Below are 18,794 nucleotides of genomic sequence, written 5' to 3'. Positions count from 1 at the left end.
AAGTACTATGGTATGAAGATTAGCATCTCCAAAACGAAAGTAATGTCTGTGGGAAAGAGATATAAACGGATTGAGTGCCAAATAGGAGGAACAAAGTTAGAACAGGTGGACAGTTTAAAGTACATAGGATGCATATTCTCACAGGATGGCAACATAGAGAAAGAATTGGAAGCGAGGTGTAGCAAAGCTAATGCAGTGAGTGCTCAGCTACAATCTACTCTCTTCTGCAAGAAGGAAGTCAGTACCAAGACTAAGTTATCTGTGCACCGTTCAATCTTTCGACCAACTTTGTTGTATGGGAGCGAAAGCTGGGTGGATTCAGGTTACCTTATCAATAAGGTTGAGGTAACGGATATGAAAGTAGCTAGGATGATTGCAGGTACTAGTAGATGGGAACAATGGCAGGAGGGTGTCCACAATGAGGAAATCAAAGAAAAACTGGGAGTGAACTCTATAGATGTAGCAGTCAGGGCGAACAGGCTTAGATGGTGGGGTCATGTTACACGCATGGGAGAAGCAAGGTTACCCAAGAGACTCATGGGTTCAGCAGTAGTGGGTAGGAGGAGTCGAGGCAGACCAAGGAGAAGGTACCTGATTTCGGTTAAGAATGATTTTGAAGTAATAGGCTTAACATCAGAAGAGGCACCAATGTTAGCACGGAATAGGGGATCATGGAGGAATTTTATAAAGGGGACTATGCTCCAGACTGAACACTGAAAGGCATAATCAGTCTTAAATGATGATGATGATGTTATTTTTAATCAACTGTGTACGTTGCAGAAAAGAATTGGATGGTTTGAAACTTTTTCTTGTTCTCTAATTACCAGACAGAATGGCTGCTTATGTAAGAAGCACAAAATCAAGGCAAAAACGTCCTTCACACATATAAGTGCACAGACACACAAAAATCTAACACACACAGCCTGTGTTGCATGTGAGTGTTGCTGCTAGACTGAATTTTTCATTTTTTTCATGTATTCCTGATTAGCTATTTAAAGCAATTAATTATTACAGCATTACTGAAAAAGTATAAGATCTTACAACAGAGGACAAACATCCTTCCAATTTTTTTATGTTGAAAAGTATGGCAGTAGGAATTATTTGAAACAAAAATTCAGATGGTGAAACTAATGATTTTGCTGGGAAAAAAATCCTGAAATTTGTTAAAAAAATTGTGAGAAATTACATTAATTACAAATTTTCAAACCTTTGTTGCTTAGTCACAGCACTTTAATAATTTTTATATTATAGGCCGTAGCTCTATTCTTTTGCTTTCCAGTGACACCAAATCGAATGAAATTGATTCATAAATCAAAAAGTTATAGTGGTTACAAGCTTACAAGGCATTTCGTTTCTCAACACCAGTTGGTAGAAGGGGCCCACATTTCAAAATGGTCTCCTAATTACAATTATGTTCAAAAAAATTCCAGAAAAAATATTTTAATCCAAACTCATTATGTACATTCTTACACCAAATTTTCAGAAAAATCTGTGACATATGGGCAACGGCTACTGGGTGATTTCACATGAAATTACCCAAACGGAACGTGTAATGCTTACTTGTGAAGTTCATTCCCTACAGACAGTATACGAATAAAACGAGCATCGAAATCAGTTTTAATCTGTTGTGGGTATTACACAGAAGTGCATGGCTGAACAGACTGGATACTGATGTTTTCAATGGTCTTCGATAACTTACTGTCTAGTTTGTGCAATATACACAAACAGATTGATCAGTGCTATAAAACATCCATAAGACCAGCACAGTACACATAGTACTGTCTTCATCAGTCACACAAGTATACCGTACCTCTCGCCAACGGTCTTCCGGCCATCCTTCGGTATATGGACGTCTCTCTAATCCTGCAATATACTCGTCCAGTTCTTTATCCAGCTTTTCTGCTAGTTGTAACCTCTCCTCGTCAGTCATTTGACTCGTTTTCTTCGGTTTTGCTGAATGGTTTTCCATTCTGGTGAAACGATGAGGTCGTTGTGCTGATGAGAATTGCGTATCGTTGTGCTGATGAGAACTGCGTACTCTTTGTTACGTGCGCACTAGACATCTAACTCTAATCAGCACATGGTACCGTGATATGTGGTTTATAAATATATCTAAATGCATTAACAAGATGAAATTCATAATTTATACAGCACTGTTGATGTCAATGAGTAACACTAGACATCACAACACACATCTTCAAAACAAAAACATTTCGCCGATCGAGCACAAAGCAAACGAAGAGGAATAAAATCCACAAGGGGAAAGATATTTCACTCGACCAAGATAAAGGTGGGTTCCTGTCTTACTGGTCTAAAAAGAGCTCGAATGGCACGGTACCAAATTTTCAACAAAATGATTTTAGACTCTGGATTTTTCCACTCATATAGTATGTAACAATGGGGGATCGACTTCCGGTGCATAGTTGTTTTAAACTGCAAATCTTCAGTTGGCATACTTGTCCTTGCATATCATCAGTTGGTGAACATGTTTAAGAACATAAGAATGTGTGTGTTTGTTTTTGTTGCCGCAAAGTTTCATTGCTTATGTTTGTCCCACAGGTGAAGTGTCGTATATTGCTAGGAAGACGCTCATGTGGTGTCCCTTTTTGTTTCGGTTAGAAACTACTGAAAAACGTAAATATCAGAGGAAGTATGAAAGTAATGCTGCAGCATTTGGTTTTAAGGGGGAGAATAGCTTTTTGTCCATACAGTAATGTTTTGAGATGTAACAGATTTTTTTCGGAAGCGAAGAAAAATACAACTGTCCATTCCGTCATTGGACAGACAAATTTTCAAAATTATGCAATTTTTTCCCGCAACTTACGTCTGTTGTGTCGGCCACCGGAAAAAATTAAAGACATACTTATGCGATCTGAATCCACGAAATCCATGCACGATCCCCAAGGCATTCACGAAAGTTTCTCAGCGCTGCAAACGAAGAAATTGGTCCCGCGTAAGAAGCGAACAGCTGTCGAGGAAAAAGGTGTCAGCAAGCCAGGGGTAAAGTATAAATGTGGATAGTTCTTACAATTCCTGTTTGCATTGTTGTTACTGTATTGTCTGCTTTGCCGGCCGGAGTGGCCGAGCGGTTCTAGGCACTACGGTCGCAGGTTCGAATCCTGCCTCGGGCTTGGATGTGTGTGATGTCCTTAGGTTAGTTAGGTTTAAGTAGTTCGACGTTCTAGGGGACTGAAGACCTCAGATGTTATGCCCCTTAGTTCTCAGAGCCATTTTTTTTTATTGTCTGTTTTGCCCCCATGTAGATCTTATTGCCATTGTGATGGGCTTATGGTAGTGAACGATTTAGTGATATCTTGTAAGAGGACAACTTTAATTGCACAGCAGTGAAAAAGATTAATGCCCCCGTCTTCTGACAGAATAGTAGTGTATGTTCAGACGTCGGTCAAAATGAGATAATACAACTATACTAGTATACAGTATCGCTTGGCGGTAAGGGTGGAACTTCGATACCTAGCCGTCTTGGAAATTACCTTGAGTTGTGCCGAAACGTACCAGTCTATTTTGAGTACTTCGGTAAATATGATTTTGTACAATAAATGCTATGTGCACTCAGCAATTGAAATGACGGGAATACAGAAGCGTCAGATTTCACCCGTCTGCTTTGACCCATGACGTCACCAATTGTCGAAAACGACAATTGTCAACATTCAGCATGAGATTTTCACTCTGCATTGGAGTGTGCGCTGATATGAAACTTCCTGGCAGATTAAAACTGTGTGCCCGACCGAGTCTCGAACTCGGGACCGAGTTCGAGTCTCGGTCGGGCACACAGTTTTAATCTGCCAGGAAGTTTCAATTCTCAACATTTCCAATATGGCGCCTATGACGTCATTACATAAACGACAACTAACACGAAATTCATATAAAACCAACACGCACATCTCGCTCCAAAAATATAATCAAACTAACGGGACCAGCGCGAGTAATTGGGGATATTTGGGCCGGCGGCGGTGGTCTCGCGGTTCTAGGCGCGCAGTCCGGAATCGTGCGACCGCTACGGTCGCAGGTTCGAATCCTGCCTCGGGCATGGATGGGTGTGATGTCCTTTTAAGTAGTTCTAAGTTCTAGGGGACTGATGACCACAGCAGTTGAGTCCCATAGTGCTCAGAGCCATTTGAACCATTTTTTTGGGGATATTTGGGTGGGGACAAAGGAAATATAACCTCCTGAGGCCCACGGTGCAGTATACTGGACTACTCACAAAAGCAATGCTTAAGACCCGAAGTTCAGTATACCGTACCAACCATTCTGCAAAAGTAAAATTGCAAAAAAAAAGTCCTGTTTTAATATGTATTTTAGGCATATCTGGCCCCAAAAATAGTATATTCTACATGAAATTAAAGAAAAACCCCTTTGAGCCTCAGGATATCACACACACACACACACACACACACACACACACACACACACACACCACGATCCCAAATCACACAAAACGACGGCTTAAAAACACCACAAAATTCCCAAGTTCCACTACACTTACAATATCAACAGGAATCAGTCACTTCCCATCACCAACTACTTCAAAAATTATAATCAAACCGCGACTATCAATACCACAAAACCAACACCTAAAACAATAAAAATTATAATCTGACACTTCCCTTGACTTAAATAGGTCAACAGCAACACACGATACCAAAACAGCCACAACGACACATTAGAATCGGACACTTCCCTTGATCTACATAGGTCAACAGCAACTCCTGACACCAAAACACACAGCTATGACACATTGGAGTCGAACACTTCCCATGACCTATGCAGGTCAAATACAACTGACGATACCAAAAAAATTGAAATCCAGTATTTCCCCCAAGGTACATAAATCAACCACAAGTGCCAATACCAAAACATCAACCAACAACACATGCAGTACATAACACCGACCCAACAACACATAAAAACCCACCGAACATCATAACATGCGAACAGTAGACCCAAAAAAACGAGTACTTACTATAAAAAAGTTCCGGCCCTACACACTTATCCCCAACTCGCATATTATGCTCATACACTGCATTTCACTATCTCCGTCACAAGCCAAAAAGTTACAGAAACTTAATGACACAAACTGTCATCCCCCATTTCAGCCCGCAGACACACACTATTAAACTTAGAAGTCATATCCACACCCAACAAAATAAGCCACAAATTGAATTAAACAACTTACCGTGTGACAAACAGCAAACCAATAACATCAAATGACACCGCAATAACATAACCACATTGGAAACTTAATTCTTATCTCAGTGAAACTAATTTCTGTTCTTCTATAACAGTCACAACCGATAAATGCACACTTCAAGCACCAACACCCAAATGAACCCAATACACCACCAGAGGACACCACCAACCGCAACAAGACGAAATCTACAAACACAACACACTTATAAACTAAACTCCGCGCCATCAGACATCACACAACACAACACCCTTACATCATAGGTCAAAGCCGATGGGTGGGATCAGACGCCTCTGTTGTATCCTTTTTTGCAACTGTTTTCACCAGCTTTATGCCCCATTGTTGGCTCTACTGTTCTTGTCCGCAGCTTGCGGTCTCGCGGTCGTGTTCTCGCTTCCCTAGCACGTGGTCCTGAGTTCGATTACAAGCAAGGTCAGGGATTTTCACCTGCCTCGAGATGGCTGGGTGTTTGTGTTGTCCTCATCATTTCATCGTCATTCATGAAAGTGGCAAGATTGGACTGAGCAAAGGTTGGGTATTTCTCCGGGTGCTGATAACCGTGCAGTAGAGCATCCCACAAACCAATCATCATATTCATCATCATCATCTACTGTTCTTCCTATGCACTAAATTGCAGGGAGTGTGGTTTTTCTGGTGTAAGTATAGCATCTTACACTTTAGTTGCCATACTTAAAAGCAGGCCATACATTAATAGTGATTGTGTTTAATGAAAGGCTCAGAGAATAGTTTCTATGTGTTGAAAAGATGGTGACAACAGTGAACCAAAAGCAATGAACAAAGTCAGTTCTACAGATAAGATTTAATTAAGCGTAGTTCTGTTGTCATTGTGAAGATCAGTGTGTCACAGATGAGAGCTTCATGAAGCCCTGCACCAAAAAACACCAATATAAAACACCTCAACTTCTAAAATGAGTTCAACAATACCCACCAAAGAAAAAGAAAATTTTCGCTAATGCCTGTGTTGAGTATAGAAGTGCACAGACGAGTGACCACAAGCTTACTACGGTAAGTCAGAAAAAGTATGTCGTAAATCACCTATCTATATTTTTCAAACCATATTCCATGTTTCATTAAGTTCCACATGTAATTGTGACCTTATCAGATGAAAACCTCGCTGTTTGTTGAGACTACCTGTCGATGTAATTAATGCCCTGGTGATAGTCATCATGATAGCAGAGTGGGATATGCTCCCAAAAGCAAACTTGCCGTTTCAATATGTGATTGAGTCACATAACACATACTGTCAGATCAATATAGAAAAACCACTATGCATGAAAAACTTTTAAAAACATAACCTATATCACAATTTGAACACTCAAACAATTAAACATGTCAACTGACTGGATATCGCTACATCCTGTAACGTAGGCCAAATAATATATGGTATGCAACATGATATGTGCACAAGCAGAAAGAGAATAGAACTCTACCAATAGTTGTTTTTTATCTGTACAGTTTTTGGAAAGTGGGTTGTTGTGGTAGAATGCTCTATAAAAGTGACCATTAGTTCCATAAAACCTCAATTATTCTGGGAGAATATTGTGATTCACACAGATAAGTGCCTTAGATAGGTCACAGACAATACCAACCAGTGCTATTTTGTTACTTATCTCTTGTAAAATTTGGTTAATAAATGTGTAAATGACATTCTCAGTTGGGCAATTCTTCTGACATCCAAACTGTGATTTGTATGGAATCGGGGCCCTAGAAACGACAGAGAGGCCTCGTCTCCGCTGGAGCCCTCAGTAATTCACAACCTTTTAACAGGGTGCAGCGGTCCACTTGCCGCACACCGACCCAGGGTTATTGTGCAGTTCGGCACCCAATGGAACCCCCCGCCAGGGAACGTCTCACACCAGACGAGTGTAACCCCAAAGTTTACGTGGTAGAGTAATTATGGTGGATGCATACATGGAGAAAGTGTTTGCGCAGCAATCGCTGACATAGTGTAACTGAGGCGGAATAAGGGGAATCAGCCCACATGCTGAGGCAGATGGAAAAACGCCTTAAAAACTGTCCACAGACTGGCTGGCACACTGGACCTTGACACTAATCCACTGGGCAGATTTGTGCTGGGGACCGGCACGCCCTCTCGCCTGGAAAGCAGTGTGGTAGACTGCAGGGTAACCGGGTGGGTAAATTGTGATTTACTGATGATGTTGTTGTTGCTCAGGTTGGCACACTATTCTAGAATAAATCACCTCAGAAATTTTGTATTTCATGATGGCAGTTGTGTTATGGAGCAGTAGTTATCTCTCCTGTCACCTTTCTTATAGAGATATTTTAACAATGCCATATTTCATTATCTCTGGGAAAATGCCCTGAGTTTGTGGCATTACATACCTAAGAAAAGACAGCACTTATTATATGGGAACAAATCTTTAGTACTCAGTTGGAAACACCACCAGACCCAGATAAGTTTTTATTTTTGATAGAATTCTGAACAGGCCTTGAAAACTCAGTAGTACTGACCAGCTGCCGTGTCATCCTCAGCGCTTAAGGCGTCACCGATGTGGATATGGAGAGGCATGTGGTCAGCACGCCGCTCTCTCAGCCATTGTCAGTTTTTGTATGTGGTGCCACTATTTCTTGATCAAGTAGCTCCCTAATTTGCCTGACAAGAGCTGAGTGCACCCCACTTGCCAACAGCACTCAGCAGACCTGAACAGTGACTCATCCAAGTGCTAGCCAAGCCTGATAGTGTTTCACTTCAGTGATCTGGCGGGAACTGGTGGCACTACTGTGGCAGTGCCGTTGGCGTGAGAGAATGTGTAATTTTCTTATTTTCAGTAGGAGAAGGTGGTCAGACACTCATGTGATTGAATTTTTGCATGAGTTGCTTTTTCAGTATACTGCTTTCTCTTGAACAGTGTGTCCTTGGATTTTTTGCTACGTTTAAGAAATAGTTATTAAACATACCTGCTACCTGTTGCTGTGACTAATTATCACTCCATTTTTTGGATGTAAGGCTCTACTGTTCCTTCTTTCTTTCTCTTACATTATAATCTGTTTTGCGTAACACATGAGCTATAACACATCACATCAACATGTCTGCACAGGAGTGTTTGGTTATAAACAGATATTTATTCACAGTTCACGTTTTTAGCTCCCAGGTAATCGTTTTGTGGAATGAAAGTAACACACACACTAATAAATTGTTTGATAGTAAAGTACTATAATGATACTTAACTAGAAATACAATATTTTTCAGTTTTGGAATGTTGTTGCATATGCTACAGCTGAGGAGTATGAGTTGGAGAAGCTCAGGGAGGGATTAATTCAGCAAGATCTCTATGAAGTGCGACCATTAGGGGATGGTACAGATACTAATCAGGCAGGTAATGTATTAGAATTAATAAGAAAAGTAGTTTTCTTTAATTACATGTATAACTCACATTGTACAAGCAATAAAATACAGATGAAAAAGTCTGATTACTCGGTGATAATGAACATTAGTCACTAACAGAAAGTCATGTAAATGCTAGCTTTGGAAAGGAGAAACTGCTTCTTGTGGCAGAGATGGGGGGGAAATTGCAGAAAAAGTCAGTAACTCCCAAGCTAAAGAAGGAAAGCAGTGCAATTAATGATTTTCCTGTTCTGCTTTCTCTCCATTGACCTGGAACATGGGTGACTTTCCAATTTAAGCCCATTAGTTTCATATCAATCCATTTCTTTTTTTTCCGTTTGAAGGAACATTTAAGTCTGTGTTGCTGCTTGATAAGTAGTACTTTTGTCCTTTCTAAATTTAGTCACAGCTTCGTTATTAATATCACTTTCATACTTTTTATTCATTTTTACTGACTTATTTAACTAAGGAATGGTTAATCTAGGATGGAACAATGACAATATTACGAAAAGGATAGATTGCTTCTCACCGTATAGTGGAGCTGTTGAGTAGCAGACAGGCACAACAAAAAGACTACTATGTGAGATTTCGGCCAGAAGGCCTTCTTCTGTAATAGGCAACAGACGCCATTCATGCTAACGCAGCTCACACTACACGACCTCTGTCCCTGGCTGCCAAGGTGTGTATGTTGTCTATTTCAGAAGAAAGCCTTGTGGCCGAAGGCTCATTTGTTTAGTACTCCTTTTGTTGTGCCTTACTGCAACTCAACAGCTCCGCTATATGGTGAGTAGCGATCTATCTTTTTTTTGGTATCAGCTTATTTAACTCCTAATTAATGTTTGAATACCCAAGATATATATATATATTTTTATTGCTGAGCAATGAAAACTTTAGTCTGATGAAGGCTGTGGCCAAAAGTCTTTTAATTGTGCCTGTCTGTGACTTAAGATGTCATCTTTATGATATTTTTATTGTTGTTATTTCTGAAGTCTAGAACAGGAGCACTACTGGCTGCAAGAGAAGTTTGGGGCGGAGGGGGGGGGGGGGGGGGGACAAAATTGTGACCATATATTCACTGCAGATTATTAGTGGCTACGTTGGGTCGTAGAAAGTAAGCATAAATTTCCACTGCCACTTTTTCCATATTTTTTCTTCTTTTTTGGCATTAAAGTTATAGTTAGGTACTGATCCCAGCATTACCTGAGATCTAGTTTAGGTTGGACGATGATAGTTTGGTTGTGATTTGGTGAAGCCTACAAATCTGATATTGGTACAAAAAGGTTGGCTATGGTTGCAAGGAAAAGTTCTGCAACAGTTACTGAACAGTAAAGTAGTCAGCAGTCTATCGTACACACAAAATTATTTTTCTTGTAATGTCAAATTTTTTGCAAACTTGGGATTTTGTGAAATGCATAGCACCTTCTGTGGTTGTTTTCACATAAGGGTTTGGTGCAACTATTTCAGCTCCTGTTACAAAACAAATGGGCCATATGTTGATCCCTCATTTAGTAAACCTATGTACACCAGCTGTTGACACATAGCTTGTTACTGTTCATATTCCACAGCAATTTCTGACAACATCACTACACAAACGATGTGATTAATGACATTTGCTCTTTTCCTCTGTTATGGTCTCTTATCAAGCTTTTGTAATGATGGCTCTTGATTGTTAATTGTTCCAGCCACCCAGACTGCCCGCATCTCGTGGTCGTGCGGTAGCGTTCTCGCTTCCCACGCCCGGGTTCCCGGGTTCGATTCCCGGCGGGGTCAGGGATTTTCTCTGCCTCGTGATGGCTGGGTGTTGTGTGCTGTCCTTAGGTTAGTTAGGTTTAAGTAGTTCTAAGTTCTAGGGGACTTATGACCACAGCAGTTGCGTCCCATAGTGCTCAGAGCCAGAGCCACCCAGACTCCTGTCTTCTGCAGCAGAGAGAGAGAGAGAGAGAGAGAGAGAGAGAGAGAGAGAGAGTTGGTACTCTAGCTTGACAAAGGATTTATTCCAAAAGCTAGTAAATTTTCTTTCTCTTTTGTGTGTGCCTGTCATTGACCCAGTGCTTCTGCTATTTTGGTGAATGATCTCTTTTACTCCTAATTTATTTACATTCTACCAGAATGTTCCTACTAATTTACGTTGTATGATCAAGAGCTCATGTTATGTGCAATGACAATTCGACATTAAATCCTAGTCTTCCTTTTTTAGGGTTCTGTACCTCAAAAGGTAAAAACAGAACCCTTATAGGTTCACTTTGTGGACCACATGTATGTCCATCTCTTAATACCCCATTTTCTCAGGAGTGGGTAGAGATATCAAGTTGAAATGTATGTCAAATATAAAGGTCTAAAGTCCCTTTAAGTGTCTAAGTCAACACAACCAAAAGATTGGGTCACTCATGTCACATATTTTGATACTTGCAAACTCTTTCACCAAAACCTGTAGATGAATTATTAAGTTTGTGTGGAACCCGCAGAGGGCGAGTACTTCTCGCGCTTGTCTGGTTTTTTCATACAGATAACTATTTTACAACTTGAGTACGAAGAGTATGTGATAAAAAAACTATCCTGTAGCTTACTATCAGTGTGACCTACAAAAGCTATCATAGTGGCCATTTTTATAGCATTGTGGCAGGGGGCAGTAGTCAGCAGAAGGCACTTGCATTCTTGAAAAGTGGACCTGGTATCACTATCTGGCCAACCTAATTTAGTTTTTCCAGAGTTTCTGTGAATCAATTAACATGAAATGTCAAGATGAGTTATTTGAAAGGGGCATGGCCAATCTGCCTCCTCACTATCCAAATTTGTGCTTAGTTTCTGTTAACCTCATCAGCAACAGGATGTTAAACGCTAATCTTCTGCCATAAAGCACTGAGCCTGCTTTAAGGTCTAACAATCTCAGATTGCTAATCTTCAAAATCACAAAACCTTATCCACTAAAATTTTAAACATTCTTCAAGACACATGTTCCTACAGAAATGTTGTTGTCTGTCCTCAGAGCATCTGTTGCATCACACAGAGTCCAACTTGTGACTGTGGCAAGAATCTGTGCACTCTTGGTGTTGTGCTGCAAGACAGACAAATTGTGCTAGCACTATTGCCGGATTCCTCCATTTCACTGGCTCCAAATAACTCCACAAGTTTATTTGACATTTGGATCTTTCAGCCAATCAGACTCAGGATTTTTGTTGGCCATTTCCTGCTCCCATTCATAGCACTGTTTTGTGAAGTGCTGTGCTGCATCCACACGCACTTACACGTGCGCGCGCGCGCGCCCACACACACACACACACACACACACACACACACACACACACACACACACACACACACGGGTTACACTGTTAATTTGGCCACTCTATCAGAGTGAACTATAAATTCACTGTCTATAGTATTTCTGTTTTGATTGAATCTTTTGTACTGTCCCCACTTTCTTTTGTCTCTCACTCTTACAACATAAAAGTTGCCACCAACACTACTGTCTTTATTCAAATAATACTCATAAAGAGAATCATCAAATTAACAAATGAGAGAAATGCAGCTAATCGAGCACCAAAACTAGTTCATCAGGAATCTTGTGATAGCTGTATAAAAGCATAACAGAATGTTATATTCACAGGAGGCAAACAATATCTTGTGGAGCAAGAAATTGCTCAGATAAATGACGTCCAACATAAATGTTGAAGTGCTAAACTGTGGAAGCACTCTGCTACATAAGAGACTACTACATTTATTTAATATTTAATGTAGAAATAGAGCTATTCCAAAAGCATGGTCACAAGCACGATTTCAAAAAGAAGACTGGATAATTACAAGAACACTAGAGGAATTAGCTTACTGAACACCACATACAAGGTTTATGTGAGAATCATAAACTAAAGGTTGAGAATTTATTAGGTGTAGAACAAATGAGGTATCAAAATGACTGGTTGACAACAGATTAGCAAGTAATCAAAAACCAGAGAGAGTACATTAGGGAAACCTGTTTAATGTAAATTGTATTCATTTTATTGAGGCATCTGATAATGTTGATATTATGAAAGGATAGACTGCTACTCACCATATTGTGGAAGTGGTGAGTCGCAGATGCACAACAAAAAGGCTACTAAGCAGTTAGTTTTTATCAAGTTAAATTTCCATTAGTAATGTGGGTGCATTCAACAACTGTGATGTGACTTTCAAATGATAAAGCACAGCAGTCAGTCATCCTTTTGTTTCAGGTATTAATAGGAAAATCTAGATTTTGGCTAGTGCCTAGCCATTATCAATGCTAAAAGATGCAAGAAGTACATAGTCAGGTGATAGTATAAAAAGTTACAACTCGTGGCTTAATCTTAATGGCTTATACATTATATTACATTCCACTATTTCATGGTACCAATGCATGTCCTAGCATGTCAGTCCCACATTGTTCGGGCTTCTGTCACCTTGGTACCGATGTTTTCTCCACAAAACCTACCTTTGTTATACACTAGTCTCAAACGAACTGTGACGGAAGCCTGAAGATCCGGGAACTGACATGCAAGGACATGCATAGAGACCATGAAATAATGGTATGTAATATAATGTATAAGTCATATACATTATGCCACAAGTTTTAACTTTTTATACTATCAGATGACTATGTTCTTATTGTAATTTTTAGCTTTGATAATGGGCAGGCACTAGCCAAAATGTAGATCTGCCTAATAAAACCTGAAAGAATAGAGGCACTAGCCAAACTCTAGATTCGCTTAATAAAACCTGAAAGGAAAATATGACTGATTGCTGTGGTCTATGATTTGAAAGTTAGCTTTCAGCCAAATGGCCGCCTCCTGAACTAGACAATGTACACACACACATTCACACAAACACAACTCATACTCACATGACCACTGCCTTTGGCTGCCAAGGCCAAACTGCGAGCAGCAGCGCATGATGGGAGAAGCAGTCTGGGTGGTTGGGGGTGAAGAGGAGGCTGAGGCACGGAGGGCGAGGAATAGAAAATAGGGGTGGGGGGCAGTAAAGTGCTGCTTGTGGGAGCATGCAGGGATGAGATGGGGAGATAGTAGGGCAACGAAGTGCATTCGGGAAGTTGGATGGAGGACAGGGCGGGGCGGGGGTGGTGGGAGGGGGGCGGCTGTATTGGTTCAATAGAAGGCTGTGTAGTGCTGCAGTGGGAACAGGGAAAGGGATAGGTGGCTAAAGGACAGTGACTAACAAAGATAGAGGCCAGAAGGGTTACGGGATATTAGGATAAAGTGCAGGGAGTCTCCACCTGCACAATTTAGAAAATGTGGTGTTGATAGCAAGGATCCAGATGGCACAGGCTGTGAAGCAGTCATTGAAATGCAGAACGTTGTGTTGGGCAGCGTGCTCAGCAGCTGGGTGGTAAGGTTGTTTGTTGGTCACAGTTTGTCAGTGACCATTCATGTGGACAGAAAGCTTATTGGTTCTCAAGCCCACGTAGAACGGAGCACACTGGCGGCTTAGCTTGTAGATCACATGACGGATTTCACAGGTAGCTCTGCCTTGGATGGGATAGATGGTGTTTGTGACCAGACTGCAATAAGTGGTGGTGGGAGTTGGGTGTATGGGACAGGTCTTTCATCTAGGTCTATTACAGTGATACGAGCCATGAGGCAATGGATTGAGAGTAAGGGTTGAGTAGGGAAGGACGAAGATATTGTGTAGGTTCGGTGGGTGGTGGAATCCTACACATTATCCTTCCCATCCCTCCCACAGCAGTATTCTGGTGTCCACCGAACCTACACAATATCTATTTTGGATGGTAGCATGCACAATAATAAGAGTTCAGATTATCCTAAGTTAGTAGCATGTCAATAAAATTTTAGATGTTTTTGTTGTTGTGGTCTTCAGTCCAAAGACTAGTATGATGCAGCTGTCCATGCTGCTCCATCCTGTGCAAGCCTCTTCATCTCTGAATATCTACTGCAACCTATATCCTTCTGAAGCTGCTTACTGTATTCATCTCTTGGTCTACTTCTACGATTTTTACCCCACACGCTTCCCTCCAATACTAAATCAATGATCCTTTGGTGCCTCAGAAAGTGTCCTAACAACCAGTTCCTTGTTCTTGTCAAGTTGTGCCACAAATTCCTCTTCTCCCCAAGTCTATTCAGTACTTCCTCGTTAGTTACTTGATCTATCCATCTAATCTTCAGCATTTTTCTGTAGCACTACATTTCAAAAGCTTCTGTTCTCTTCTTGTCTAAACTGTTTCTTGTTGATGTTTCACTTCCATACATCGCTACACTTCATACATATAGTTTCAGAAAAGACTTCCTGACACTTAAATCTATACTCAGTGTTAACAAATTTCTCTTCTTCAGAAATGCTTTCCTAACCATCAAGAGTCTACATTTTATTTCCTCTCTGCTTTGACCATCATCAGTTATTTTGCTGCCCAACTAACAAAACTCATCTACTAATTTAATTGTCTCATTTCCTAGTCTAATTCCCTCAGCGTCACCTGATTTAATTCAACTACATTCCATTATCCTTGTTTTTCTTGTGTTGATGTTCATCTTATGTCCCTAATTGTAGATTTATCAATTAAATTTACCTTCTCTTCCAAGGAACATTGTGATGCCACAAGTTTGTTGTTCCTGCTCCCATTTTTAATCTTTTAAAGCAAATGGAGCATTGTATTTCATTGCTGTCACACATCATACAATACTTCCAAACTAGGGATGGCACCATTCTGAAATACAATTGGTGTCTGACGACGTCAGAAACTACCATACAGTGCAAACTTGAACACTACATGTACAGTGTACCATCTAATAGGCCATGCCCCACAGCAACAGGTCCATTATTGGTTCAGTAGTGCTGTACCAGTTCCTATGTCATTGTTGCTCTTTTCCAATTGTTAGTATATGTTAAAATATCACTGATCACTTTTCCCATTTTCTGTAATAATGCAATTTCTCGAGTCAATGGAGATTTAATGAATAAACATTACATATTTATATTAAAAAAGGTTTATTTAAAAACCAGATATTGTAGCACTGCTGCTATGACAATATGATATGCTGGATTTTTTAACTTTAGGAGGACCGGCATTAGCGAACTACCTAGAGGGCTGCTGCTGGTCATTTTGGCCGGTGAAGTTTGTCTTTTTTGTTTTCAATTTTACTTCTTACGTTACTTCGGTATGATGTCTTTATTGAAGTAAAGGATACATTGTAAGATTAGATTAGGTTCAATTTTCGTTCCATAGACCCAAAAATGAGATGATTCTTGGATGTGGAACATGTCAGAAAGTATAACATGAAAAACATAATTATTTGAATATAATACTCATTATCCTGATCATTTGTCAGGAGATTGTCAAAATAGATGAATACATTACAATAAGCAAGAACTGCAAATATTTACATACTGAATACACTGTCAGAATGACACATAGTTATGCACTTTTAATAAATTTATCATACACAAAATACCTAATCTTAACTGTTGTGACAATGTGCTGTCAAAGTGAAATTTAACAGACATTTTTACTTAAGCTTGTCTAACAGTCCCTGTTAAGATATTCATCTATAGAGTACAGTTGCATATCAAATAGTCCTTCAAACTGTTTAAACTGTGTTTAATCTTAAACCAAGTTTTTAATGGTTGCTGGCAATTTATTGAAATGTGGATTCCTAAATATTGGACTCCTTTTTGGACCAAGATAAGTGATTTTAGGTCTTTATGTAGATTGTTCTTATTCCTGGTATTGATACTAGGTATTGAGCTAGTGGTTGGAAATAGAGATATGTTACTTGCAACAAATTTCATTAAGGAATAAATATACTGAGAAGCAGTGGTTAGATTACAAAGTTCCTTTAATAGTTTCTACATGATGTTCTTGAATTTACACTACAAATGATTTTTATTACACACTTTTGCACTCTAAAAACTTTTGCTCAGTTTGATGAGGTATGTCATACAGGTATGACATAATAGAATGAAAGTAAGCAAAGTGTGCAAGTTTTTTATATTTATATCTCCTGCATCTGACACCATTCTCACTGCAGTTACAGATTTGTTTAGGTGCTTCAGCAATTCTGTGGTATGCCCTTCCCAACTGAATTTATTATCGAGTTGTAATTCCAGAAATTTAACACTGTCAACATCTTCGGTCTGCATGTCTTCGTATGTTATACACATGCTGGAAGGAAATATCTTACAGGTTCTCAGCTGCATATGGTGGGTCATTTCATTGTTTCATGACAATGAAATAGCTTTAAACCATTTATCAGTGTCAGTGAAAATTTGATTATCAGTCAAGTCTAAATCTGTACTTGACTTGCTGCTTATTGCAATGTTTGTATCATCTGAAATACAAAATCATTTTTAACTAAACTTACAATTGCAAATAAACATATAATTATACAGTAACATTTTTTATCTGTATGACTTGTACTCAGTCAAAGCACCAAACAGTTCATAAACATATATTTAGTAAGAAAAATGGACACAATTGCTGTAGCAATAACAAGAAAATAACATTTTTTTTCTCTCTGTGACATCTTTTCATTCAAAGCCACCATATTTGTCAAAACACTTTGCACACACATACTGAACACTTCCAGCACATGGACCACATGTGAATTTCTTGCAGTGCACACATGGATTTTTAATCGAACTTTTGCATTGTCCTATCTGGCAAGTCTTCCGTAATAGTATCTTACATATTTCAGTGGTCGCAATGAATTTACGAACAGGTCCTTTCCCTGATTGTACATATACAGAGGAGAGTTCTTCTGCTAATTTGAAAAGAAATAACTTTTTCCCCTGTTCTCTCTCTGTAAAGGATCCAGGCATTTATTCCAGCAAGGTCTAGGATACTGAAAAACACGCGCACAGGCCATGTGCGGCAGCCAAATTGACAGTGTACAGATGAGACATATGGTCCAGGATATCAGCTCCAAATTTGGTGGAATTTTAGAAGCTCACTGTTTCAGGGAGTTTCTTCTGTGTTTGTTCGTCCACTGCATCTGACTAGATGCTTTATACTCAATAGAAGAACATTTTTCTTGGTGTTCCCTGATAGGAAGTAATTCTTGTGTCACCAGACTTGTATGAAATAGTTTCATACAAAGATCTGGCAGTAGACTTCGCTAATGGAGGAACTTCTCTGTGGGTTTTCTTTGGTGTACCCACCACAGTCGTGTTCTCCCACTTCAGCTGCTCTGCAAGGTGTTTGGCTGTAAAGAAATTGTCACATTTTACATTTCTTCCTTTCCAACTGTAAGGTTGCATGAAACATGTAATTACATGCTCTGCAACAGATATGTTAGTGGTTCTTTCATTTTGTTTATCCAAGTAAGGAAATCCATTGACAATATATTCGCTACTGGCAGCTGCTGTGGGCCAAAACTTCAAACCAAATTTTTCTGGTTTATTACTCATGTATTGTATATAGCAGCACCAAGCTTTGCCTGGATAGAGCTGCTCATCTGCAATTATAAATGCACCTGGTTTATAGTTCTGGATAAAGTTAGCTACTAATGAATTTCAGATTGGAGTAACTGCTGCAAAGTCATCGGCCTTGCATCTTTTGGCACGAGTGTGCTTGTCATGTAATCTTAAAAATCTCATGATTTCTATGAACTTATTTCTTCCCATAGTGAGAGAAAAAAATGCCCCCACACATGAGATCACAGAAGTTTCAAGGGGAAATTCTTTCCCCCATACAATCCATGTACATACATTATAGCTATGGCAGCTTGTAATCGGGCAATATCAAGTACCCATGTGTCATCCTGGACTCTAATTTTTGTGAAGTTTTTATGTTCTGTAGAATATTATTGCATATCAACATTCGTCATGCACTCAAGTAACTGCCTTACACAGTGGCCCAGAAGTTTGTACAATGTGTTGTGATGTCCTGATCTTCCAGGTCCATGACCTCTTGCAGTTAGAGTCCACACTGTTGTGTCAACTGCAGTCATTGCACTTCCAAAATCTGGATGCTGAGATAGATGTCATTTTTTCCTGTTTTTTCCCCGGCTGCGAGTAGGAATTTGTGGTGCCACTGGAGTCGAATGTGTAAGCACTGGGTTATTCGCATGTTGTTGTATGGCTTCTGAATATTCATCTTCTGACTATGGTGATCCACATTGTTCTGTTTCGTGCAGCTGATACTCCATGTCATCTTTATAATCTTTACCATCCAATTCATCACATTCAAAAGTATCTTCTCCTTCAGAATCTTTTCCTGGTATACTGTTCACATAATTC

The 18,794-nt window shown here is 39.7% G+C and overlaps 2 protein-coding genes across 2 annotated transcripts in view; one reads left to right on the top strand and one right to left on the bottom strand.

The window, feature by feature from the left end:
* The window catches only part of LOC124544853 (DNA polymerase interacting tetratricopeptide repeat-containing, protein of 47 kDa), a 77,573-nt gene extending 75,361 nt beyond the window's left edge, over window positions 1-2,212 (bottom strand). The window contains exon 1 of the mRNA XM_047123566.1: window positions 1,811-2,212. Coding sequence (XP_046979522.1) covers window positions 1,811-1,969 — 159 coding nt within the window. The 5' untranslated portion in view covers window positions 1,970-2,212. The remainder of the gene's footprint in view (window positions 1-1,810) is intronic.
* A 656-nt stretch (window positions 2,213-2,868) lies between these two features.
* The window catches only part of LOC124545394 (required for meiotic nuclear division protein 1 homolog), a 91,290-nt gene continuing 75,364 nt past the window's right edge, over window positions 2,869-18,794 (top strand). The window contains exons 1-2 of the mRNA XM_047124310.1: window positions 2,869-3,000; window positions 8,439-8,565. Coding sequence (XP_046980266.1) covers window positions 2,890-3,000; window positions 8,439-8,565 — 238 coding nt within the window. The 5' untranslated portion in view covers window positions 2,869-2,889. The remainder of the gene's footprint in view (window positions 3,001-8,438; window positions 8,566-18,794) is intronic.

The sequence above is a fragment of the Schistocerca americana genome, chromosome 8 (assembly GCF_021461395.2).
Source record: "Schistocerca americana isolate TAMUIC-IGC-003095 chromosome 8, iqSchAmer2.1, whole genome shotgun sequence".
NCBI classification, from domain to species: domain Eukaryota; kingdom Metazoa; phylum Arthropoda; class Insecta; order Orthoptera; family Acrididae; genus Schistocerca; species Schistocerca americana.
The sequence above is the reverse complement of the archived record's forward strand: the minus strand, read 5'-3'. Positions and strand labels throughout refer to the sequence as shown.